We start from the raw sequence: 26,324 nt of genomic DNA, 5'->3' as shown, positions 1-26,324 counted from the left end.
AGCAGCAATTGGTATGGTTTTTGGGCATTCCAGGGTGTCCATTACAGTGGTATCAGAGCTATAAGTCCTGCCATCCTGTGGAGGTCTTACAGAGACTTTGGAACAGTCGGATAGAGGGAAAAGTGTTTGACGAAATATCAAAACACTAAAATCAGAAATTAATGAATTAAAAAACATGCTAAGCATGTATGTTTAAGCATGCAACAGGGGCCTTATAACTTCTGTCATACCAAAGCAAGACAAAACAGAAATTTGAACTCACAGAGCGAGCAGTCTAGTTCATCCGTGTAGGTGGACATAGAATCCAGTCATACAGACATAGAGGAGATATTCTTTGATCAAGACAGCAGTATGGGTGACCGAGATGATAGGAATACCGGTCCAGATCAGGGGGAGGTAATGTTCAAACAGTTACTGGGTATGTTAGAGCAAGGGCAGCGTATGCAGCAGGAGCAGAATAGGCAAATGGACATGATGTTGCAGCTTATGGCTAGACAGATGGACATCAATATTAATCCAAGTGATGCCAACAATGGAAACAATAACAATGGGGGAAACAATAACAATAGGGGCAATGATAATAATGGAGGCCAAGGCAACAACAATGGCCTTGAGAATAACATTAATGGTAATAATGGACATGGCAACAATGGGAATGAGGCGGATAACTTTAGACACGTTGCACGCCCAGCTCGAACAACGAGCTCGAGACCTCTTCTACCCACCTTCCCACCTAGGGATCCAGTTCAACCAGTGAACGAACCGCAGATTACTGAGTTACAGGGTCAGTTCAGGAGGGACAGGGAGGCCAGTGGACCCGAGTTTCAGGCAGATATTTCCCTCAGAGATTATATGGACTTGAGGATGAGACATATGCCTAGAGCAGGAGGGAGGAATCAGAATTTTGAGCTGAGAAAGAAAGTTGGAAAACTTTCCTTGCCTTATTATGATGCTTCAGGGAAGATGACTGCACGAGCTTGGGTGCAGAAGGTAGATACATACTTCCAGCTAAATCCTATGCCTGAGGAGGAGGCTATCAAGTATGCGGCTATGCATTTGGACGGCATTGCGCATGAATGGTGGCATCATGGCATGGTGACTCTGGGGCATTCTATGAGGAATTCACAGAAAGATTGATTGAGAGATTTGACACTAGGGATCCCGAGTTACATTTCAAGGAGCTAGCACAGTTAAAACAGTCAGGTTCTGTGGATGCTTACATCGCCAAGTTTCAGCGTTTGTCTGTACTTGTTACTGATATCTCTCCTAGGAGATTGGTGGTGTTATTTTGTGATGGGCTTGCTGATCCATTACGTGGTTGGGTGAAGGGACATGATCCACTCACCTTAGCAAAAGCAACTCAAAAGGCACGAGATTTAGCCCCTTCAGTATACAAAGGAAAATACCATTCAACAGATTCTTCCTACCACAAGAACAAAGACAAAAAACCATTTCAGAAAGAGTATAACAAAACCAAAGAAGGATCAAAAGGATTAGACAGTGAAACCTTGAATGAACTTCGAAAGAAGAAACTGTGCTTCCAGTGTAGAGAGCCTTGGGACTTATCTCATAAATGCCCTCTCAAGGCTAAGGCAAATCAAATGGAGTATTTTTCAGCAGAGGAGTCAGAGTCAGAGGGGGAGGATCAGCACTCCGATTCAGATGAGGGTAACACGATAGAGGAGAGCAGCATTCCTAAGGATGATAGATCGTTGGCACGCTTGATAGGGGGCCCAAAAGGCAATCACATTTAAGGTTAGGGGTACTATCCAGAGGCAGAAAGTGATATCTCTCATTGACACTGGGGCTACACATAACTTTATAGATACACGGTAGCCAGGAGAGGCTTGCAGACAGAGGAGCATGATGGTTTTAGAGTCATGGTGGCTAATGGCCAAAAGCTATTATGTACTCAGAAGGTTTCAAATCTTCACATTAGATTTGGAGATGGCTATGAGTTGGAGGATGATTTCTATGTTGTGGACATGGGAGATTACGACGTCATCCTCGGTATGACATGGATGGCATCGCTGGTTGAGTTAACTTTCAACCTAGCGAAGTTGGAAATGAGGTTTCAGCATGAGGGTAGGACTGTTGTTCTCAGAGGACTTTCAGATGGGAGTTGCAGGGTAGTCTCTTTGAGGAGAATGGAGAGACTTTTTCGGCATAACGACATAGAGTGGGCAACAAAGTGCTTAGTTATGCCATCTTCACCGGAGCCTCGGGTGAAGAGTCATCCACCAGATATACAGGAGATTCTTGACAGACATGCCAAGGTATTCAGTGATATTCCTCACGAGGTTCCTCCTGACAGGAGTGCAGAGCATGTTATTGAGCTCGAGGAGGGAGCCAAACCAATGATGATCACTCCCTATCGTCATCCTAAGAAACATAAAGATGAGATAGAGAAGGCAATTAACGAGTTGTTGGAAATGGGGCACATCAGGCCTAGCAAAAGCCCCTTTGCTTCAGCTGTAGTTCTGGTAAAGAAGAAGGATGGGGCAATGCGCATGTGCATCGATTATAGGGCATTGAATAAGAAAACAATAAAAAACAGATATCCCATTCCTCGGATTGATGAGTTGATTGATGAATTGCATGGAGCATGCTTTTTCACCAAAATAGACTTACGGTCTGGATACCATCAGATCAGGATGAGGGCAGAGGACATTGAAAAAACTGCCTTCCAATGTCACTATGGCCACTTTGAGTTTATGGTTATGCCATTTGGACTAACCAATGCACCCGCTACATTTCAAAGTTGTATGAACCAGGTATTCAGGGAGCAGTTGAGGAGATTTGTCTTGATCTTCTTTGATGACATCTTGGTCTTCAGTAAGACCTGGGAGGAACATTCACAGCATTTGGAGGAGGTATTATCTATCCTAGAGAGAGAGTCTTTGTATGCCAAGGAGTCTGAGTGTGAGTTTGGTATGACAGAATTACTATACCTTGGGCATATTATTAGTGCAGATGGAGTTCGAGTAGACCCTGAAAAGATTAGAGCTATAGTTGATTGGCCTACTCCTACGAACCTCACACAGCTTAAAGGATTCTTTGGTCTTTGCGGATTTTACAGAAGGTTTGTTAAGGGTTTTTCACAAACGGCAACACCTTTGACAGATCTCACCAAGAAGGGGGCCTTCATGTGGACAAGGGCAGCACAGAGGTGCTTTGAGCATTTCAAGCAGGTAATGTCTTCATGTCCAGTTCTAGCTCTACTAGATTTCACGAAGCCTTTTGAGCTTCATTGTGATGCATCGGGTGATGGGATTGGAGCAGTATTGATGCAGGAGAAGCATCCCATTGCATTCGAGAGTAGGAAGCTCCAGGGAGTTGAGAGGAGTTATTATGTCTATGACCGGGAGATGTTGGCCATAATGCATGCATTGGCCAAATTCCGATCATATTTGGTAGGGGGGCGTTTTGTGATCAAAACTGATCACAACAGTATTAAATACTTCATGAACCAGCGTGATCTTAATGACCGGCAATAGAAATGGGTTACTAAATTGCAGGCTTATGACTTTGACATAGAGTTTGTCAAAGGTAAGAAAAACGTGGTGGCTGATGCCTTATCTCGAAGACCTCACTTATGTGCTCTGGCAAAGATTTCAGGAGATTGGAGAGATCGGATTATAGCAGAGTATGTCGGAGATGCTTGGGCTTCTGGACTGATTTCAGGTACTATACAGGATGATCGCTATGAGGTGATCGATGGATTGATCAGAGTTCAGGACAGGGTTTATTTGATTCCGTCATCACATGTGAGAGAAGTGATACTGAAGGCATTTCATGATGCACCCACAGTTGGGCATCTGGGGATCTTCAAGACCTACAGGCAGATCCGAGAGCGGTTCTCATGGAGAGGGCTCAAGGATGATGTTCAGAGGTATGTTAGGGAGTGTGCGGTTTGTCAACAGAATAAGCGAGAGCACACATTTCCTGCAGGTTTATTACAGCCCTTGCCCATTCCTGATAGGAAATGGGAAAGTATTTCGATGGACTTCATCACTGGTTTACCACAAGTGCAGGGAAGGGATTGCATCTATGTGGTGGTGGACCGCTTGACGAAGTTCGCTCACTTCTTTGCTATTCCGTCCATTTACACAGCAGCACAGGTGGCAGATCTTTTCTTTAGAGAGAAATTCAGGTTACATGGGTTGCCCAGATTCATTGTTAGTGATCGGGATAGTAAGTTTATGAGTGTTTTTTGGCAGGAGTTGTTTAGGTTGTGTGGTTCAGATCTTACACCTAGCACTAGTTATCATCCGTAGACAGATGGGCAAACAGAGATTGTGAATAAATGGGTGGAGGGATATTTGAGGAACTATGTAACTGCACAACAAAAGGCTTGGGTCAGATGGTTGCATATGGGAGAGTATTGTTATAACACCACTTATCATATGTCCATCCGGATGACTCCTTTCATGGCACTCTATGGTTATGACGCACCTAGCTTCATGGATTTAGTTTTGGGGGACAGCAGAGTGCCCAAAGCCAAAAACTTATTGCAGGATAGTCAGGACATCCTGAAAGTGCTCAAGGAGAATATACAATAGGCCCAGAATCAACAGAAATTGTACGTTAATCAGCACCGAATAGAGCACAGTTTCGAGGTAGGGGATATGGTTTACTTGAAGCTACAACCATATAGACAGTCATCGCTCAAGAAGAGCGGAGCTGAAAAGTTGAAGCCTAGATTTTATGGTCCCTAAAGGGTGATTCGCAGAGTGGGCGAAGTCGCCTATGAGCTTGAGCTTCCAAAGGGCAGTCGAGTGCACAATGTGTTTCATGTGTCTAGGCTTAAGAAAGCCATTGGTCAGAGTGTAGTGCCTTCTGCAGATTTACCCCCTTTGGATGAGGAGGGGAAGCTTGTGTTAGTACTCGAGGCTATTCTGGACACCGGAGAGAGGAAGCTTAGAAACAGGATAGTGAAGGAGTATTTGGTCAGATGGAGAGACCTGCCGGAGGAGGATTCTACATGGGAGAGTGAGCAGGTTATTCAGTAGGCTGGACTGAGATTGCTTGAGGACAAGCAATTTCAAGGGGGGAGGACTGTAATGTCCCCACTTTAGCAGTTGACCAAGTGTGTGTGCGTTAGCCTTGTTCTACATGGTCCTGAGGGCTAACGAAGGGTTTAAGGGGATCCTGGAGTGTTTTGGCCTAGTCATTTCCAGTTTGGGCCAAAACGAAATTGATTTACTCAGTTTCAAGCATACTTACTATTTTTAGTAAGTCAGCAGGACATAGTGGAGGCCAGTTTTGGTGTTTGGATTTGATACTCCTCGGTGAGAGATTTCCGACGAGCTATCACTCGCATTATTCGGAGTCCGATTGCTAATACATTTTAATGCCTGAAGTTTTATTAAAGTAACATTTAATTTAATTGTAAAATATTAAAGTGTTACTCTAATATTTATTTTATGAGGATCTGTACCCAAGGGAGACATAAGTGAATATTTTAATATATGTTTTATATTCCTCATCTTTTATCCCACATTGCCCAGGAGAGTTGAGTCGACCCTTGGAAAAAGAATAAAAGAAAGTGTTTCTGGCTTCATTAGATATGTTGAATATGAGAAGAATTGGTATGTGTGAGTTGCAGATCCGTTCTTGGCATTAAAGGACGTCTATCCTCTCTTGTGACATTCTAGACATCATTCCCCTGGGGTTTGGCCTTTGGAATCCATTGCTATCAGCTTCATTATCAGGCAAATTGGGTGCATTTCCAGCTACAGGCAGATTTAATGTTTGTTCATATCTTCTTCCCTACTTGTCCGATGCTTATGCCATTTTGAAGAGATGATTTTATGAAGATATTGGACCTGTTGAAGACAAATTAATATTGCTGCAACACTATTCACGTGGGTACTATTCACGCAGTTACTATTCACGTGGGTACTATTCACGTCACTGTAGCAGCAAGATTGAAAATGATTGTTGGAGTATTATGTCAATAATGCTGGAATAATTAGTGAGTTGATAATCTGCCATGTATTTGATTTTATTAAAATCTGAAAATAACATCTTATCAGCAGTAGTTCAATTTTCAGTTTGCATATTATTGTTGTTTCATTCTTGTCCATATTCTGTGATTTCAATTCCATGTAAAACAAACCAACATTTCATTTCCAGAGCCATAAGGGAATTTAAAACATTAAACGGAGAATTAAGGAGTTGGATGCAAACTGTTGGATAAAATTCCTAGCAGCAATTGGTATGGTTTTTGGGCATTCCGGGGTGTCCATTACAAGAGTGCTGAAATACATACAATACTTGAAAAATTAGTTATAAAAAGATGTATGACTGTATAAGCCTAAGGAATACCTAAAGTTTAAAGTTTAAACACATTGCAATGATTGCATTGAACTAATAGTAGTTTTTAGATTCTATTACTGATTGCAATGAGAATTTTCAAAATTTCATAACCATGATTCATAATTACAATCAACAATGTTCTAAGTCAAAACTTCATAAACAAAATAGTAAAATACTAGATTTATACAGTCATTAACTCATGAGTAAAATACCAAATAGTAATAGTAATGACTTATGAGTCCATGATTGTATAACTGTATAAGCCTAAGGAATAAGTAAAGTTTAAAGTTTAAACTCGTTGCGATGATTGCATTGAACTAATAGTAGTTTTTAAATTTTATTTGTGAAAATGCAAATAATAAAATGGACATTGAAATGGTTTTCAAAATTTCATAACCATGATTCATAATTACAATCAACAATGTTCAAAGTCAAAGCTTCAAAAACAATATAGTAAAATACTAGATAGTAATACTAATGACTCATGACTCATGACTCATGAGTCAATGACTCATGACTCAATGACTCAATGGGTAATGGCCTGATGCCTCTAGAGTCTAATCATCCCCAAGCTCCTTACCAATCTCCTCATCATTTGAACTACTAGACCCCACATGCTCAAGCTCATCTATACCAATACTAACCAGCTCTATTTGTGTGTCATCATCATGAATTTGTAATGGCTCTTTTCGCTCTACAACCCATCTAGTTGCTAGACTCACCTTGTGTTGTTGTGTAGCTAAGTAGGATCCCTTCTAGGGCCGACCTAGTGCACAAAATGCCAAGTGGCATGTCGGCCTTGGCATTTGGATATCTCAGTTGTATGAGTCTAATTTGGGGCAGGCCCTATTTGGGCGAACCACTTGAGTAACTTGTAATTAAGTTAAATGTAACTTGCAACTAAAGGAGACTCATATGTAACTTGTAATATATAGGTCTAACCCTATCCTTGGCGCCAAAAGTATATGGCTAACTTGAGGTCCATTAGGAGGTATTGATCCATATATATGCAAGGTCATGAATTGAATAACATGAAGGAAATGTAGTGTGCTCGAGGGTGACGATAAGAGTTTATCGTCTATGGTTGGGAAGGCAACAGATATGATGTTTGTCTGCGGTTAACGAGCACTGCCATAAAATCAACATGGTATCAGAGCGGGTTCCTTCTATAGAGCCTAACCGCTTGAAGGTAGATCTTGTGCCTTTGAGGGAGCTTGTCGCTTCAGCTTTAGAGGAAGCCTAACATTTCACCTTCACAGGGAGCTTGAGGAAGCCTAACATTTCAGCTTCAGAGGGAGCTTGACATTTCATCTTTCAGAGAGAGCCTGACATTTCAGCTTCAGAGGGAGCCACGTCATCTTGAAAATTTTGTTAATGAGCTCTTCTCTGTGAGGGAGAAGTTCGAGGTGCAATCCCTTGTTAATGAGTTCTTCTCTAAGAGGGAGAAGGTCGAGCTGCAATCCCTTGTTAATGAGTTCTTCTCTGTGAGGGAGAAGTTCGAGGTGCAATCCCTTGTTAATGCATTCTTCTCTGCGAGAGAAGTTTGAGGTGAAATCCCTCGTTCCACCCTCTGCGAGTAGGTTTAGCGGATCCACCCTCTACGAGTAGCCATGGTGGAGATGCATTCTTCTTTGGGAGAAGTCTGAGGTTAGAGCCCTTATTCCACCCTCATCGAGTAGGTGTGGTGGATCCACCCTCTGCGAGTAGGCATGGTGGTAATGCACCCTTCTCTGAGAAGATTGAGGTGAAAGACCTCTTCCACCCTCTGCGAGTAGGCATGGTGAGCCCACCCTCTGCGAGTAGGCATGGTGGGTATCATGGAAGAAATTCCATGATGTGCTTGTTCATCCACTGGGAGTAGCTATGGTGAACGTATTATTCATGGGAGTAGCCATGGTGGTACTCACTATGTGACTTGGTTATTCAAAAGGAATCCTCCCTAGCTAAGAGGGAGTGTTGTTGTGTAGCTAGGTAGGATCCCTTCTAGGGCCGACCTAGTGCACAAAATGCCAAGTGGCCTGTCGGCCTTGGCATTTCGACATCTCAATTGTATGAGTCTAATTTGGGGCAAGCCCTATTTGGGTGAACCACTTGTATAACTTGCGATTAAGTTAAATGTAACTTGCAACTAAGGGAGACTCATATGTAACTTGTAATATATAGGTCTAACCCTATCCTTGGCACTAAAAGTATATGGCCGACTTGAGGTCCATTAGGAGGTATCGATTCATATATATGCAAGGTCATGAATTGAATAACATGAAGGACATGTAGTGTGCTCGGGGGTGACGATAAGAGCTTATCGTCTATGGTTGGGAAGCCAACAAATCTGATGCTTGCATGTGGTTAATGAGCACTGCCATAAAATCAACACCTTGTACATAATTGTGTTGTGATCAATGAGACACAAAGCTTCTCTACCCTCCTCTTAACGGAGTGAATGTAGCTATAAGTAGACTAGTTCCTCTTAGCAACAAAAGAACTAGAACCCAAGTACACCAAAAGAATGGCTAGAGTAGCTGTCAACGATTTAGGCCAATGCATAGTTCACCACAACTTGGGATCCTCCTGTGACATAATCTCTAGATCTATCTTGGCTGCCTCTGAATATCCCAAAGAGTGGCAAATTTTGTCCACTCAATACAAATCTGGTCGGCCTCTATAAGATCATACGTTTTCTCAATTGCCTTCATGAATCCATCCTTCACCGCAGTGTCCTCTATAGGTGTATTTTGTCGAGCCTTTGCACGTACCACTTTAGTTATAATGCATAAACAGCCATGTGTAAGCGACTGTTGAGCTTCTCCAATTAACGCTAAATGATCAGCTGAATATGCTCGGTGTAGAATTGCAATGGGGGGTCCTCTCGCACATCCTTAATTTGACCAAGCATAGAATAAAAGCACTCATACACCTCTCCAATAATGGAAAAAATATATTTGGCATCAGCCCAAAAGAGATCATTCTTCACCACCTCCTTCACCCTCAACCCCTATTATGTCTTCAACTCAAGCTATTGGTTCCATTCTACTATAATAACCATTACTTGCAATGCCTCTTGCAACTCGAGCATCCTCTCCAAGAGTGTATTGATTCCAATTTTTAAGGTGACAATTTTTTTTAAAAAATTATTAAGTTGTTCAAAAATAAATAAAATATTCAAACAATGACTTAATCTTAATTAATTTAATTATATAACAATAAAATAATAAATATTAAAATATTATTATAAAGCCACTTTTTTAAATAAAGTTCTCCTATCAACCTAATCTTCTAGAAGTTTCCTAGAGGGTTTTATAAGGAGGTACTGGAGTTGTAGCAAAGCCATGCTTGGGATTTCATAAATGACTTGTCATTTCAAGAGACGGGAACCTTCAAGAGTTGAGAGAAGAGTTGGACGAAAACCTAATTCTTTCTAAAGGGGTCGATACGTGACGGAGTCTACATCTATGCCGAATTTGTGAAGTTGAATATTGAGGTTCAATATTAGTGAATTTGCAGCCATAAAGAAATTGCATATATTGAGGTTCAATATTATCTTAAGATTTAATTTCCTCTATATTATCAAAGGGATTTTTGTATGATTGGCAAGGTGCTCGATTGTTTGCTTAGTTGAACTATAAACCCGATATTTGACTGTCTAATGGTTCATTAATCTTTTTTGTTTATTTTATTGTATGGGGTTTGCATATAAATCAAAGAGATTATGGCAATGACAATTGCAAATTAACTAGAGTTCACTTACAGCACTTTGCTATTATTAGGTTAGGTGGGAGAGTAGAGTATCTTCTCATTGTTAGGTGGGCTCCACTTCAGATAGTGGGCTCATTTTGTAACACTAGCCTTCGGAGTAGTGCTGACTATGTTGAACAAGGGATGATTATTTGAGATAGCATTAATATCTAGTCATGGGGGATTTTGTGTTTTTTACCCTACCATGGATTTTATTGTTTCGGCTTTGGGAAAGCATTTATGGTTTTTTCCATTATACGGATACGGATACGGAATTTGGTATGGATTCGTGGACTCGGCAAAAATAAATTTCCTTGGGTAAGGGTATGTTCAAACATCAAGATTATAAAAGATAATTATATAATCTATAAACTATCACTGCCATTATTGATTATTACAATGATACAATCCATACAAATATGAAATATACAATGTGACTTTCCTTACATAAATGATAAATGATAAATCCATAAGTGCCAATGCCAATAAATATTCATATATCGTAAATGTAATTACTAATATCATATTCATAATTTGCAAAAGAGATAATATTCAAGTTTCAACTGATTCAAGTTTCAAAATGTGAAAATGTCCACCCCATTTTTGGGAACCCACGGGCCTTGGTCCGCCCAGGTCTGCCTGGGTTCCTCGTGGATTCCTCCCGGATCCTTCCCGGGTGGCTAGGTCCTCTGTGGTTCCTCCATGGTAGGACCCACAGAGGACGCAGCCAGCAGGGAAGGACCCGAGAGGAATCCACTTGGAATCAGGCTCGGACCAGGACCGGGGAAAGAATCAAAATCTGGACCCAGCGTTTTCAGAGAAGAATCGGTAACTTAGTAAAAAATAGATGCCTTGAATAGTTGTTTTATAATCTTTTGAAAGTGAAGCACTAATATGATGCCGGAACGCTATTTCATAGAAGTGAGATAGTTGATGTATTGTTATAACACTCTTACTAGATAAATACAAAGTTTTCCAGGTCTCCTCCGTTTGATGGAATTTTTATCAAGGGTCTCTCCTCATGTATCTAGATGTCTTAATTTTGCTCTCATTTGTTTGCCGATTCAAACTCACATATCTAATTTATCGTAATCAAATGATTCTATAATCAATAATTTCAGATTTGCATGCTAAGTTTTTATTGTAGTAAGTTTACCCCATTCATCAACACCAGTAGCTATGAATTTACAAACAAACAAGACTGGAACATCTACAAATTGAGATGGTCATAATATATGAGAGCCTGCAACATATCAGAGATTACTGATCAATTAAGCCAAGTTTTCCAACCTAATGCCTTGAAATATGTTGAAAGTTTATTGCAGAGAAAAGAGACTTGCAAGAAAGAAGGAAATATAGATAATATTGCTGATCAAGTACGCCCAGTTATCACCTATTAATTTGATGTTTGCCAACCTAATGCCTTGAAATACATTAAAGATTCATTGCAGAGAAAGGGGACTTGCATGAAAGCAGGAAATATAGATAGCATTAGCAATCAGTTATGCCCAATTATGAGGTATCAATTTGAGATTTGCCAGCCTAATACCTTAAAATATACTAAGGATTACTAAAGGACGACAAAGACTTGCAATTTGAAGATAGTGGAAAGAATATTTGCAGTGTGAAAGAATACAAGCAACACTTTCAAAAGAAATTTATTTTAGAGAAAATAACATTACCAGCATAGATATCCTCACTGATATTAATTACACGAGATGCCTTGCTTATGCCCCCCCTTGAGATATGAAAAATCCTATCAAAAACATCTGGATGGCCATAATGCATACGAACTCTGAAACATAACAATAGTTGTGTGAAATTTTCCATCTTATAGACACAAACAGACAAGAAAAAAAAATGTAATCATCATTAACGGAAAAAATTACCATTATGCCATATTGACTTACTTCAAAGGATTTGACAAGACGCGTTGACCCATAGTCACAAAACTTGTTTCTTGGTTAGACATGAACCAAGCTAAAGATGATACACTGCATAAATGTTTATTCGATGTCAATTGATGACCATACATCAGCCAATCTATATTCAATCCAGAAAACAATATAGAAAGGCTTTCACAGAAAAGTTTGATCATATTTAAGGCATTCATTCCAAGGTATACCTTCCAGTGAAGACATGCTCACGAACACCAAGAATTGTTGGGAATCGGAGTCCATGATCACGGCTGTGAAACTCCTCAAGCAGATTCCGCATTTTGAGAGCCTCCTCAAAGTAGTTGTCCTGATAAACAGACAAATATTACCAGGCATGCTCTGGAGAATAATCACCTAAAATTAAATCTGTTCATAAATCCAGTTTCTGAGCCCAATATCTATAATGATAAATGATACCAAAAAAGAAAACTAGGTTCCTTAGACTTTATTGGAATGAACTTCCAGAGAAATAACAGATCATTAAGAACTTCTTCTGAAACAGACTCCAGCCAGGCACTTTTTCTAAAAATCAAACCACACGTTCAACATCCCTATTTAACATTTCCAGCTTTAATATTGCTTACTATTAGTCTATTACAACAGAGACAATACAAATTTCAAAGTTTTCAATGCTATTACCAAGCACTTAATTTGCAGTGATCATTTTCAAGCAATTCCTCATCATATGAAGATACACACACTTCACTTGAGACATCTTGGGACTCTAACATACTGCTTTCTTGAGGTACGGCATTCTTCCCCAGTTCTATAGTCTCAACTGATTCTTTGTACTTAACACCAATTGGCTGTAACAAGTTATTTTCTTTATTAATCCCACATATGTGGTTAGGTGTTCAAGCCTCTTGACATGTGAAGCAAAGCTGATCCCTTCTCATTTTGTTCTTGCTCTTTTTAGGAGATCTTGTCAGTTGTAATATTCAATCCCAATGAAATTAATTCCTCTTCAGTCAACTGTTTCTTGAACTTCTCAATTTTCTGCGCAACCAAACTTTCTGAGAACTCATGCACAATAGGTGAGACATCCCACTCCTTCCTCCAAATGGCTAACAGGTCTTGCAACTGCTTATAGATAATGTAACTTTTGTTGCATACTCCAAACCCTCAAAAGGTGATTGGTCCAATTTTGATACATGCATTCCCATTTCTTCCAGCTTGCTTAGAAGAACATTCTTTGATGGGCAACAATCCATAAGTTGTTTACCCAAACCATAGAGCATACAACTCACCTTAAGAACTTTCATTGAAGGCTCAGATTTAATTTTTCTGAACTAGTCTGTTCTGGGACTCTTTTCCCTATTAGCTATGTCCAATCACCAAGTCACACACATAGGCTGGCAGATTCACAAGCTCTGACACCACTGTACGATGCTACCCTGTTAGCATCAAATTTTTTTCACCTTATTGCCACTGACAATTCACCCAACAGATAGCAAAGAAAGTCTTCTGTTAACTTTCAATGTCTCTTTCCTAAGTTTTGTGGATATCAATGATTGTTTATTGATTCTACTATAATGGCATTTTGTCAAACAGTTTGCTTTCCTCACCATGGACATATTGATGAACAGATGGAATTAGTTTTATATGCGAAGGTATTGTTTGCAGAGTTGTATATTTTCTTGTAGAGGTTTCAGATTTCATGGAGATTGCATATTGCATTGAAGACAAGCATGAAGTGCTGACAAGAATGTATATTGCAAATGGAATACATTTCTTTAAGTACATTGTAAGCATATTCACCATGAAACTACAGATAATAAAGTAAATATAATCAGAAGCTCCTACATCCCTCTTCTTGCTGAAAAACCTTAAAAATGGAAACAATACAAAGAATGCATACTCTTCCTTGCCTAAACATACAAGAAGAGCCACACTTCTGATAATAGAAGAGATGCTAATGTCAGTATTTCCAAGGGCGCCCAGCAACTCAGAAAAACCACATCCCCATAAATAAGATACTCTTATAAATATGAACCCTTCCAATGGTTAAACTCCAGCCACATCACATTTTTAGCTCACACATAGCTAATGAAACTCTTCCATGCACAGGGACACTTCCTTTGTGTTCTCTGTACCTTCTGTCATGTCCATCAAAATTCCACGCACTCCCCCTTGGCCTGGTGACTATCAACAAAGTGATCCTAATTTTTTAATATTTCCAAATACTCTTCACTCTAACAATCATGTTCCTCAAATGCATTGGATATTAGTGGCCAGAAATTAGATTCAACTGCCTCTCCTTCACTCCAAATAGATAAATGGTAAACAAACCCAAGATGATATTCAAGGAAAACCAATGTGACCTCTTTTCGTTGGTATTAGATTCGATTCAAAAGATAAACAATATAATATTGCTCCAGTAGAAACCACACCTCCCAAACTATTAGCCAATAGACCAAGTTAATAAAATATCATACACCACAAAGACAAAATAAAATTGTTGCCTAGGTAATTATCCAATTGCCACAAAGACAAAAGATATGTTGGCTTCGTGAACAGACTTTTGGTCTCTTTTCTAATTTATCTTTTTTGTTATCAGATTCAAATAAGAATCAACATCACACTCTTCTGAAATATCATTTTTCTTTAGCCAGCAAAGCCTTTTAAAAAACTCCCACAATTTAATAATTTTATCTTCTTGCCAGCTGCTCACTCAATCAATTTTTCTGCCCTGAATATGTCTACAATCAACCCTTCTTGTTATAGCAATGATCAATAGAATATATCCATCACCTATCAGAGTACATTTATTTTTCCTTGGCATCCCAAATAACTCATTATCAACAAATAGGTAAATCTTCAGGCACTGCAAATTTGTCTTTATAAAAAGACTTCACAAATCCAAACTTAAATCTTTAAATCCATAGCAAACCTAGAAATCTCTAACAACAACAAACAAGGATTTCGTCCCCGTTCCAATAATCGGCTCCCTGTTGATCCATTTGTGGAACCACTCCAGAGAAACACGAGTGTTTCCATCCTCAGCTTTAAAACCTTTAGGGTTTTCATCCCGCTGGCTAAAGTTTGGCACTCAGGCAGAAATGTGTGAAATCTCTGCAAAGAAAACAACAAGCTTCTGAATCTTTTGTCTCTTCAAATGAGACCCCCATATCTCATTTATAACGTTTCCAAGAAACTTCCAAAAATAAAGACCTAAATTCACCTTTTAATTTAATTAATCCTTATTCCTCCACAAAGTGACTTATTTATACATTAAATATTTTAGCACTTAGTCACTTTATTAAAAACAAATTAAAGTTGTCTTTTAATGTACTTTTTTGGACAGCTTAAAATTAATTATTTAATTAATTACTTATTTTCATGGGTCCACTTGGAACCTGAAAATGGGGACGTTAAACTATCATGTCCCCTTTTCGAAGCTAAAGAGTTAATAATATTAGTTTAAGCTGGGCCCAACAATTTCATATTCAAGGAGTAACTTATTTTTAAACACTATTAAAAAGTACCTTAAATAACTTTGAAGGAAAATTTTAATCCAAGGGCCCATTTTGGAAAGGTTTATAATAGTGTTCCACAAGGACACATGCCCCCCAAAAAACCTTGCGTCCCCTATATGGGGATGTTTTTGAGACTCCGGGACTTGGGGGAGATGTCCCCCAAAAAACCACCACTCTTGCCACCTCCGCCAATGTAATCTGCCCACTTCGAAATAGAATTTAATAATAAATAATAATTAAAATACAAAAGAATAAAAAAAAAATTAAAATACCAAAGAATAAAAATAAAATTAAAATATAAAAGAATATAATTAAATAAATTTTAAATTTAATTAAGTTAATGAATGGTCAAAAGACATAGAATGAAAACTTGTGACTCCCTCAAACATGAGATACAAAAGGTAGAAGAGAATCTCATTTGAGAGGGGGGCCATGGAGAAAGGAAGAATGAAGGGAGCATGTAAATCAAGCAAAGATTAGTAGAAGAGGAAAAGGAATGGGAAGAAAATAAGGAAGTGGCACTTTCAAATGGCAGAAATTATGAAGGATTGAACTCTTTCAAAAGGGTGCTAATTGTGAAAGGTTGTGTCTCTTGCCAAAGAGCATAAATGATGATGAGGTGTGACCTCTCCCTCAGATTACGAGATATAAAGGGAAGAAGGTTCATATGAGGAAAGGATCCAAGGGAGATCGGTTTGGAGAATAATAAATTATTCTCAAAGACAGCTATGAGAGGTGGTGACTCAATTCTTTTGAAAGGTGGTGACTCTTTCAATAATAAAGTATAAAGGAGAGATCATTCCAAGCATGCCTCACTCAATCATCACTCATCTCCCGTGAATCCACAAAAGCAATCATCAATTATCAAATCAAGTGAACAATAAATCAGAAAATCCTATCAAATCAGCATTCATTCAATCACCAATATATGAAACCAGCATTCGTTACATCCTCCCTCTTCAATAACCTAATCAACCATCACTTAATCATCACTCACCAATACTTTAAGTCATACAATCAAAGGAAAGTATTCAATCAATCAATCTTTCATACAAGTATCAATCAATCATTCATATAAGTGTTATCATTCAAAAAACAATACATCAATCACCATCAACGAAGAACTAATCACAGCAATCAGCAAACGAGGAACAAATAATCAGAATCAGAAATGTATAAACAGCAGATTCAGGATCAGACTATAAGTAAGCTGATTCAGACCTGTTATAATCAGCATCTAATAATCTGAATAATAGCTCTTGTGCTATATATTTAGTTTATGCATTAATTGTCAATATTTTATATACATATATGTATGATTGGATATAAACTGCATATGTCTGATCAATAAATCTGTTTGTAAACCCCCATCATGTATAGAAGGAAGGAGGTGTATTAAAGAGGGGAATTATGGGGATGGCCATCTAGGTAGGCCAGCCTGAGTGGATGACCATGTTGCCTGCAACCAGAGCCAAGAGGGCCAAAGTTCCACTCTTGGGTTTAGAAAGGACAATCAAGAAATCCCCATTACAATCTCCTCTCCAATTCTACAATGATGGCTATTGACCTTAGGAGATGAGGCATGGATAGAGAAAGCGGGTACAAGCACCCTACTAGGTAGGCACCCCGAGTGGATGTCCATGTTAACTGCCACCGGGGCCAAGAGGGCCAAAGTTTCACTCTTGGTCTTAGTGTGGGATGCCTTCAGCCAGACCTATCATGCGTCTTCCACCATACCCTAATGTGTTTGAATAGTAAGAAGTAATACAGATATTGTATGTATTGATTTAAAGATTATTATATGTTATTATCTAATCCTAATAATGGGAGATATATGTATGTATGTGAATCCTTGGTCATAGTTGCAGGATCTAAATCCAAGCCCTTATTGCTTAAAGAAGATATTTTACTTGAATCTTGGTAAAGAAGCTAACCCTAACCCTAACTTCTTGCAATGGTGATTCTAGGGCACAATCTAAGGTAAATCAGAAAGGGGTCATTACAGCCAAGGAAGCCACTAGGTTGCTTGCAATATGGCACATGCCATTCATATTGATTGCAACCTTTAACTTTGTGAAAACTAATTTTCCTTTCATGGGGCATTCACAAAGATGTTATATTGCAGATTTTGGCTTGAAGATTTCAATTCAGCTCAATTTGTATATCAGCACTACCACTCCACCAATTTGTTATATTGCAGATTTTGCCCTTGATACCCCCGTCCCCCGGTCAAGAAACTCCATACAACTATGGTTTAAAACGGTGGTGTTTCACTTCATTTGGCGTCTTGATTTCATTTGCTATTTTTCATCTCCATGCATTATATTCAAATTCACAACTAAGAACGAACATCCTTGGCTGTTTTGGAGGTTGTGCAGGACACCCTCATTTTGATCTAGGGCATCCTCATATAGGGGTTGCATTGGAACTGATTTTAGGAGAGTTCATGTCAAGTTTCCAGGTTGGCAAATTGATTTGCAAGCAAATTTGTTGTTTATCATTTGGAAGGCTTTAACCTCTGGTTTTCCAAAGCTCGCAGACACGATCCACCAATCAATTTTATGAGAATTTCTCCATTCCGCATTCAGGGAGGCCATACCAATATGTGGAGGTAACAATATGTTGATTATTTATGGCAAACCTGCATTTTCCACACATCTTTGAGTACGTCTGCTTTAGGGAAACAGATCTCACATCAATTGCTGCTACTACATCATAATTTCCAGCCCTTGATGCTGATTGATGAACTCATCATGGAACTTAAGAAACTATTTGCAGGTCGTTACTGTTATTCGCTGAGGCTGATATTCATTGTGTGAATCATAACAGTCAAGTGCCCAATTGTAACCTTGTAATCAGCCATACACCATTGAGGAGTAATTGAGGATTGCAGCTGTTAAAGGATGGTTTGATCACTGTAAATTGCTGTTTGAAATTATTTTCCTGCTGCCTCATTGCTGTCCATGCAGCCACCACCTACCAGTCCATACAGTTTTGGGTTGATTACATTTCCAGATATGACAGTAGGGTTTTGCACAATCAGGAATTTCATAAATATTTGAGGCTGATTGCAGATGTGTCAGCACCGTAAATTGAAGTTCAACATACATACTAAGGAGCCACATCCTGACTACAGCTGGATCTGATCACTACCATCAGCCACTCATCATTTCAGGGGGGTCCATCCAACCATCACAGCAACTCTGAACAAGTGGTCAACATATACATCAGATCTGCAGTATAATATTCAGTGAGTTTGATATTGGTCATATGCAATTCTGAGATTTGTACGTTTCAGCATCTAGGGTTTGTAAATCAACCCTTGTTTTGAAGTTATGCCATCCAGATACAATCAAGGATGGTTGTTGAGAAGTTGTTGGGGATTTTGCAGTACTTGTCTCCATTTTTGAGTTTGCTTTTCTCTTTATTTTGTTCCAAAATACTCAAAAATACAAAAAATCATATATTTCCAGAGATTCTAGCTCGGGACATTACACATTCCTTATAAGTTTCACCAAAAAACGAGTGCGTGTGGTAGATATTAAAATTCCTTTTATGCATGAATTGAAACTATTTTATGCCTTCTTTCAAAGCTTCACCACCTTCCTGTGCTAGAGAGGAAACTAACTAAAAGCTATCAATCAAACTTCTAATGATTGTAGAATTGAACTATTAAACAAGCTTACATCCTCAAACGGAATTGTTTGTATTGAAACCCGGAGAAAACAATCTACTCCAAAACATACAAGTAATTTCATATTTTCCTACTAGTACTTTTAACAGAAGAAATGAACATTAACATACTACATCAATATTATTTACATTGCAAGTGCAAATAAAAACTTACTTGATTCATGTCAATAGTTTGAATGGCATCTCCACGAGTGAAAATCACAGCATGATTTTGATTTTCAGGCTTCCCCTCTCCAAGCTTGGGATCTCCAGGCAACTTGATTGAATAAATTTCCTGTGCATAGCAGTGTTGATGAAGTAATTAAAAAAATGATAAGCACTGTACCATATCTATCATAAATTATTTTAATTACCAAATCATGCATGCATGATTTAAATCAACTAAACTTATCAACCACAATTGTGTAAATTAAGACTACCAAACATCAAGAGCAGAAAGTTAACCAATCATGGACTGGTCATTATGAAATAACCCTCAATTTTATGTAATTATGACCTCCGATTGACACTTTTCGCCATTCAATAAAGATATCAGTAATTATAAACTTCAATCTCATTTATTGCAAATTCAGACAATGTTACTTTCTGCAGTATAGCATGCCCATTACTCAAGTAGATATTTGTGAAATTTACCATATCTATTAAGTTGCCAAATAGGAATCATCAACAGTTATGACTATAGCAATGCAAATGTTATTGCGCTCGGTAAAGATAGGTTTGGAGTGTGATATTGTATTTGGGATCTCTTGGAAATATAAAACGGACTGGGTTATTCCATAAGGAGTATTGTATAAAGTAGGCTGGCTTCTTCCATAAGGAGTATCGTACAATGCTACCATACCTCAAGGGTTTAATCTATTTCTCCATGTAGTGAATATTGGGGTATCTTTGCCCCCGAACATTTATTGCATTGTGTGACATCTATATTTTTCATTATATCATTTCTACTATCATATGTGTGGATTTTATCAAGTGGAAATGCATTAGAATGGTGGTAAAAATGTGGGCATCACACCCGTATTTTAGGGACTGCCTACGAGAGAGGTGGGACATCCGCCTACGTACATTAAACATGTTCAAGTTATATCAAAAGCCATTTAACACGAAAACCAATGTCAAAATCTAGACCATAACTTCCTTTGTTCATATCTTTATGTAGAATGCGGATATCTTCAAAAGATTACTTGCGCAAAACAATTTGGCTACGAGGCTAACTGATGAAAACATTTGTTCTCAAGAGAGGGCTCTTTGTGAGGATTGGCATAAGATTTAAAAAGGGAAGATATCTTGTAGAAACAAAAATCCAACGTGTAGTAGCCTAGTAAAGGCGAAAGAAATACAAGACTTTTCAATCAATCTATTCAAATGATGGGATGGAAACTTCATTGGAAAAAGAGATTAGAATTATTGGAGAGAGCTTTTTCCAAAACCTTCCACAAAACTCCCCTCCTCTAAAGGCTAATTCTGAGGATATGATTAAGGCTATCCCCATAGTGCTCATCACGATAGATATTAAAGACACATCACACAATTAAGCAAAGAAGTCATTTTCTCTTTTTACACAAAAAAATTTCACCTTTTTCATTTGCTGTCCATGGTAGAAATTATTTCAATCGAATCATTAAATGTTGGCAAAATAAGCTAACTATAACTCTGTAGAGCATAATTTTCCTATTGAAAGGGAGGTTGGGGGGTGGCGGGTGGATCAGTTGTAGAAAAAATTTCAGATCCTTAATCAATTAAAGCATTCTTGATAGACTGATAGACATAAAATCAGAACTGAAAAAAATGCAACCACACGTAGAAGCCAATACACAAGAAATACATGGAAAACCCGGAATGGGTAAAACCATGGTGAGAAGAGCTGCTAGGATCTACTGTCCTAATCCAGACTCACAAAGCAGTAACATGTACAGAATTTAAGGGCACCAACCCACACTAAACTCCTTACTTGAGAACACCAACTCTTATAATCACAAATTTGTCAACCTGAGCACCAATCCAGCATCCTTGAGGCACCAACCATAAGGATGTTACAAATAAATGAATCACTGACTTCAAATCTGAAACATTATAATATCGGAAGCACACAATCAAATTGTTAAACTGAATACTATAAACATACAGATATTTAAATCAGCTTTATATTCCACAAGGTTATCAATCTGCAAACAAACTGTTGCCAACTGTATACTGTCTGCAATCTTCTGAGAAGCCCTCAATCTCTCATTAAGATTTTTATACTCTCAGCATCTTGCAATGATCAGGTTCTATTCATCAGTTCATTGGCATACTCATACACTCAACACTCAGAACTTTATTACAGATTCTTGTTCATAAGTTTTTGCATTCTGAGCAATACACACCTCTCAATTTCATCACAGGTTTCTCTTCATAATTCTCTTAGCATTATTTGCAACAACACACTATCTAATACCACAAACTTGTATGCATATAAATAGACATCATGAACTGTCATTAATCAGGTGTAAACAGTTGTATTAAATTGATCATAACCGATCAGTATAGTTGGACAGTTTATAGTTAGTCGCAACCGGTTCCAACCATTCTGGAGGATAACCTTCAACATCAATAATATTAAAAAGTGTTTTGAACACAAACTATATTACAAATTTCAGTAATATAACTGCTCTCAAATGCTCACAACAGATCAAAACAGGTGTAACTGTTCCCCGGGTATAACTGATCCATAGAGAGGCAGTTGTCAAAGTAAACAATTTGTATTCAGAACTTTGTTGTTGCTTAATACATCGGGTGATGAGGCAGTTATAAATAGAGCAACTACTCTTAACAGCTTTAAAACCAATCATCAACAAAACTTAAACATATTTTGCAACAAGATTCATTTCTGAACTTAACAACTTTGACATTCATTATTAGCCCATGAGCTTCATGGAGATACAGTTCTGCCTTTTCAACAAAATTCATTTCTGAACATTTCAAGAGTGCAGAAATTATAACAGTAAGATCTGATTAGTTTAACAATTTGAAACAAAGTTTGATACATATTGATCTTCTGTCCTTGCATCACAATAATGTGCTGTTGTTATTTTTTATTCTAACAGATCCAATGAAGAGAAAATTCAAAGAAGACACGATGACCATACAATGACATACTGTTACAGATTGTGATGTTTCAAGCTAAGTCACAGAGTTCGCCGAATTTCAACCATGAAGTTCAAAATTTGGCGAACTTCAAAACATGACTTAAAATTCATTAAAATCCGTCTCATATTTGAACAGGTATAGGGCATAATTTTTTTTTCAATAAACTGTATTCAAAAAACATATTTTTACTGCTTCTATTCAGTCTTTTCCCCGTTTGGGCAGTTCCAGGCACGAACATAGAAATCCCTCTGGCGGGGATTTGGGGGAGGTTAAGATTAACAAATTATTGCCAAACCTGCGCATAGGTGGAGCCGCGGAACATAAGCGAATGAAAGTTTTGTGCGTTGAAGTGATTCGGCATTTTTAATATTTCTTAAATGTCTGATTTAAATTAAAATCGTATTAGAGTTTTCCTATGTTAAGAAAGTCATATGTAGATTAATATCCATGTTAAAATATGTAAAGATATGTCTACCTACTACGCACATCTAATATAGTTATTCAAATATATATATTAAAGTTGTATATTTGATATAATTATGATTTATATAGTAATAATATTTAAATTAAAATTTTAAACTTATTTATATTATAATATTTTAAAATTTATTATAATATATAATATATTAAAATCTAATATAATATTATTTTATTTTTTAAATTATTATTTAAATATTTATTATTTATATTTAAAAAATTAAATTTATATAAGACAAATTTAATCTGAATTTTTTTTTGAATTTTTTTCCTCGTCGAATTTCATTCGAATTTTATTGTTGCCGAATTCGAATTCAAACTCGAACCTTGTGACTTAGGTTTCAAGTATATGCATCTGGTAAAATTTCATTCTAGATTTTCAGAATTGATTCAATCTTCATCATCACCAAACTAGGGTTTTGAAAGTTATGCAAATTTGATCAACATGAATGCATCTAAGTACTTGACATCAATGACAAATGCAAATGCTGCTAACAACCTCTACTCTCAAATAAGACAAGGTAACTTGAAATACTTTGGAAAACTATTTCTGCCAAGAACAACTGTTCAGGGGCTTTGAACAGAAGCAAAATTAAAAACCAGAACAAATCCAAGGTGCATTTTTTTTGCCTATATAGATCCCTCTTGGGAGTTTGCACTTTCTAAAATAATGGCTACTGATTTCAAATCTGTACACAAAAAATTATGGCCTCGAGCAAGTTAAGGAAATTTTTGTACAGTTACATGTGTCACTGGAAGTGATCTACTCACCAGTTCCCTAAATGGCATTTGTGTAATTTATTTACAATATACTTAACAGAAGAACTCATATTTTAAATAATGGCATATTCTAGTTATGTCTGAAAGCCCATCAGTAATTGCTTCTTTAGGGGACAACAGTAGACTCATGACCATCATATACTGGATTATATAACCAAATGAATTTGCAACTTTTTAAAAAAATGTTAACAGCATATAGATGCATTCACAAACCCTGACATTGACTGACAATGTTAACATCAAACCTGTTTTCTCTGTAAATTGCCTATCCATTTGACCTTTTTAAAATGAAACTACAAAATTTCAATTCAATCTTATCAATCAGTATTTATCATATTACATTATTCCAACGCATTCCTACATTATTATGTCAAAGACAGTTATTAACAGAACTAACAACTACATAGATGATTTCCTCCCTTTATGAACACAGTGTTCATTATTTTGTTGGTACATGACAACTGCATAGTTATCTGATTGCTTCAATATATAAAAGAATTTTTTGTCTGACATCAAAATGCTAACTAGTAATCAAATATACCTGCTCTTTTCCATCAGCATCAGCTTTGACAAGTTTTGAAAAGAACTCCTTGTGTGCCTTCTCATCTTTAAGAGTCTCAACAATATCAATATAAGCTACTCTAAGGGCCTCATTTCTGATGGACAGCAAAAGGTATTTTGGGCTTAATATATTTTAAATAAAGGTACTTATCATAAGAACAAAAGCTAAAACATACTTCAAAAACATGATTCCAGACTACGTAAAAGTAAAAGCTAAAAGCTTATATCAATTGAGATTCTACCTTTGCATTAATAAAGCAATATCAGCAGCTTCTGACGCATGCTTTTGTTTCTGTTGTCCATAAATTTGACAAGTTACAACGTATGTAAATTTTATATCTGCTTGAGCCCGTGACTTACGAGATAGCTCATATCCTTGTGCATTTGTCATGTCAGCTCCAGCAAGTCCATCCTCAATGTCTGAAAATTTAAATGTTGAGAAAGACATTCATGGCAAACCAAATAATAAATCTTAGAAAAAATACAATATAGTTGTAAAGAAAAATATCACCATGTACTGGATTTTCTGTGTAACTCTGTAGCATAAGAGCCTTTCTGTAGTACATCATTCCTCTAACTGCATATTGATTAGTTCCATTAGAAAAGCCACACAAAATAAGCTAGCTTCTCAAATGAAAAGTATTTGATATTCTGCTTAGAATTAGATGTATTGATTGTCCAATCAAGATAGTAATATACCAGTTCTTGCTAAAGTCTGTCCTCGGTAAGATGCCCATAAACGCAATTCCAAAAGATCATTCGGATTCTCCTTAAGTTCAAAATCAAGTGTGTTTTCATCTCGACCAATGCGCTCCAGAAAATTTCTCCATTCATCTAGCGAATTTTCCAACTTAAAATGTTAAAAATTTGATATTTCTGTGTGCAGCTTGTTATAAAATTCAAGCCCAAGAAAATATTAAACCACCCTAATAACAGATAATAGATAGCTTTTATTTTAATTCCGAAAACAATAAATTCAATTTAGTACAAACAAAATATTTTTACAAGTTATTAGTGTTAGAAGTACGGTTGTCATTGCACCAAAAGATCAACTTGTTAATGCTTGATACAACCACTAGACTTAGAATCCACAGGAGGTGGTTAAGCCATGTCAAAAACCTGAGCACTACACAGCACAGCACAAAGAATCCAAGGGCGCACACCTTGCAACAATCCCCGCCAGTGCAAGCGAAGGGGTTTGAACCTATGACCCAAGCTCTGATACCACTTGTTAGAAGTACAGTTGCCGTTGCACCAAAAGATTGACCTGTTAATGCCCGATACAACCACTAGACTTAAAGAATCCACAAGAGGCTGTTAAGCCATGTCACAAACCCAAGCACTACACTACACAACACAAGGAGACCAAGGGTACACACCTTGCAACAATTACTTATTAGCCTTAATTCAACAATCATTTTACTCTCACCTCTATGTTGCTAGCTAGTGAAGGCTGCTCTTGATCCAAGTAGGGTTCGTGTTACGAAAGGTGTCGTAATCAATATCATAGAACAAGAGGTATGGACTTAAGAAATTGGGCTAAGAAAGTTGTAATAAATCGCACTTGTTGAACAACTTATGACAAATGGTATGAGTTATGACAAGTCATAAAACATTGCTAAACGAGACAAAATGGAACACCCAAGTTGGTGAGTGGATTATGACGAGCTTATAGCAGATGGATGGAATATGCTATTTTTAGCCTATGCACCCATCTTGGGATTTGATGTCGTGCCCACGATCATGTCATAATAAATGTAATAATAGTATTACTATTCACTATGATATCGGAAATAATCTTATCTATAATAGTCTATAATACATGATATAAACAAATATTGTCGGGCATTCAATTGAATTGCATATCAAAAGGGCTTGCAAGGGTCATTTGCCATGCACCCGATCATGTCATAATAAATGTAATCAGAAATAATAAAATAAATAGATGATTTCTGAAAATTGTCTTAATTAATAAGACTTCACAAGTTTCTAAAAACTGAACCGACAGCCCATAAGGTATTCATTCCCTTGTTTTGCAACCTGAAGTATTAGCAAATCTTTAAACAAGACATCCCCGAAGGGGTGCGATGGCTGAGAGTTCCCAAAGGATGTGATACATAAAAAGGCATGAGTTTAGTTTAGAAATGACAGCAATTTACTAAGTTAAAAAGCAACTGTTAGATTACAAGGAGATGCCACCCTTGGAAGGGACGTAGCA

General features: G+C 37.4%; 1 protein-coding gene across 1 annotated transcript in view; it reads right to left on the bottom strand.

The window, feature by feature from the left end:
• LOC131079072 (callose synthase 10) overlaps window positions 1-26,324 on the bottom strand; it is a 184,562-nt gene that overhangs the window by 31,399 nt on the left and 126,839 nt on the right. Inside the window, exons 33-40 of the mRNA XM_058016962.2 lie at window positions 24,806-24,940; window positions 24,618-24,683; window positions 24,349-24,526; window positions 24,087-24,201; window positions 19,314-19,433; window positions 12,179-12,297; window positions 11,964-12,047; window positions 11,736-11,848 (exon numbers count right to left, since the gene is read on the bottom strand). Of these exons, the coding sequence (XP_057872945.2) occupies window positions 11,736-11,848; window positions 11,964-12,047; window positions 12,179-12,297; window positions 19,314-19,433; window positions 24,087-24,201; window positions 24,349-24,526; window positions 24,618-24,683; window positions 24,806-24,940 (930 nt within the window). The remainder of the gene's footprint in view (window positions 1-11,735; window positions 11,849-11,963; window positions 12,048-12,178; window positions 12,298-19,313; window positions 19,434-24,086; window positions 24,202-24,348; window positions 24,527-24,617; window positions 24,684-24,805; window positions 24,941-26,324) is intronic.

This window comes from Cryptomeria japonica, chromosome 4 (genome assembly GCF_030272615.1).
Source record: "Cryptomeria japonica chromosome 4, Sugi_1.0, whole genome shotgun sequence".
NCBI lineage: Eukaryota > Viridiplantae > Streptophyta > Pinopsida > Cupressales > Cupressaceae > Cryptomeria > Cryptomeria japonica.
This window is presented reverse-complemented; position numbering and strand designations above follow the sequence as displayed.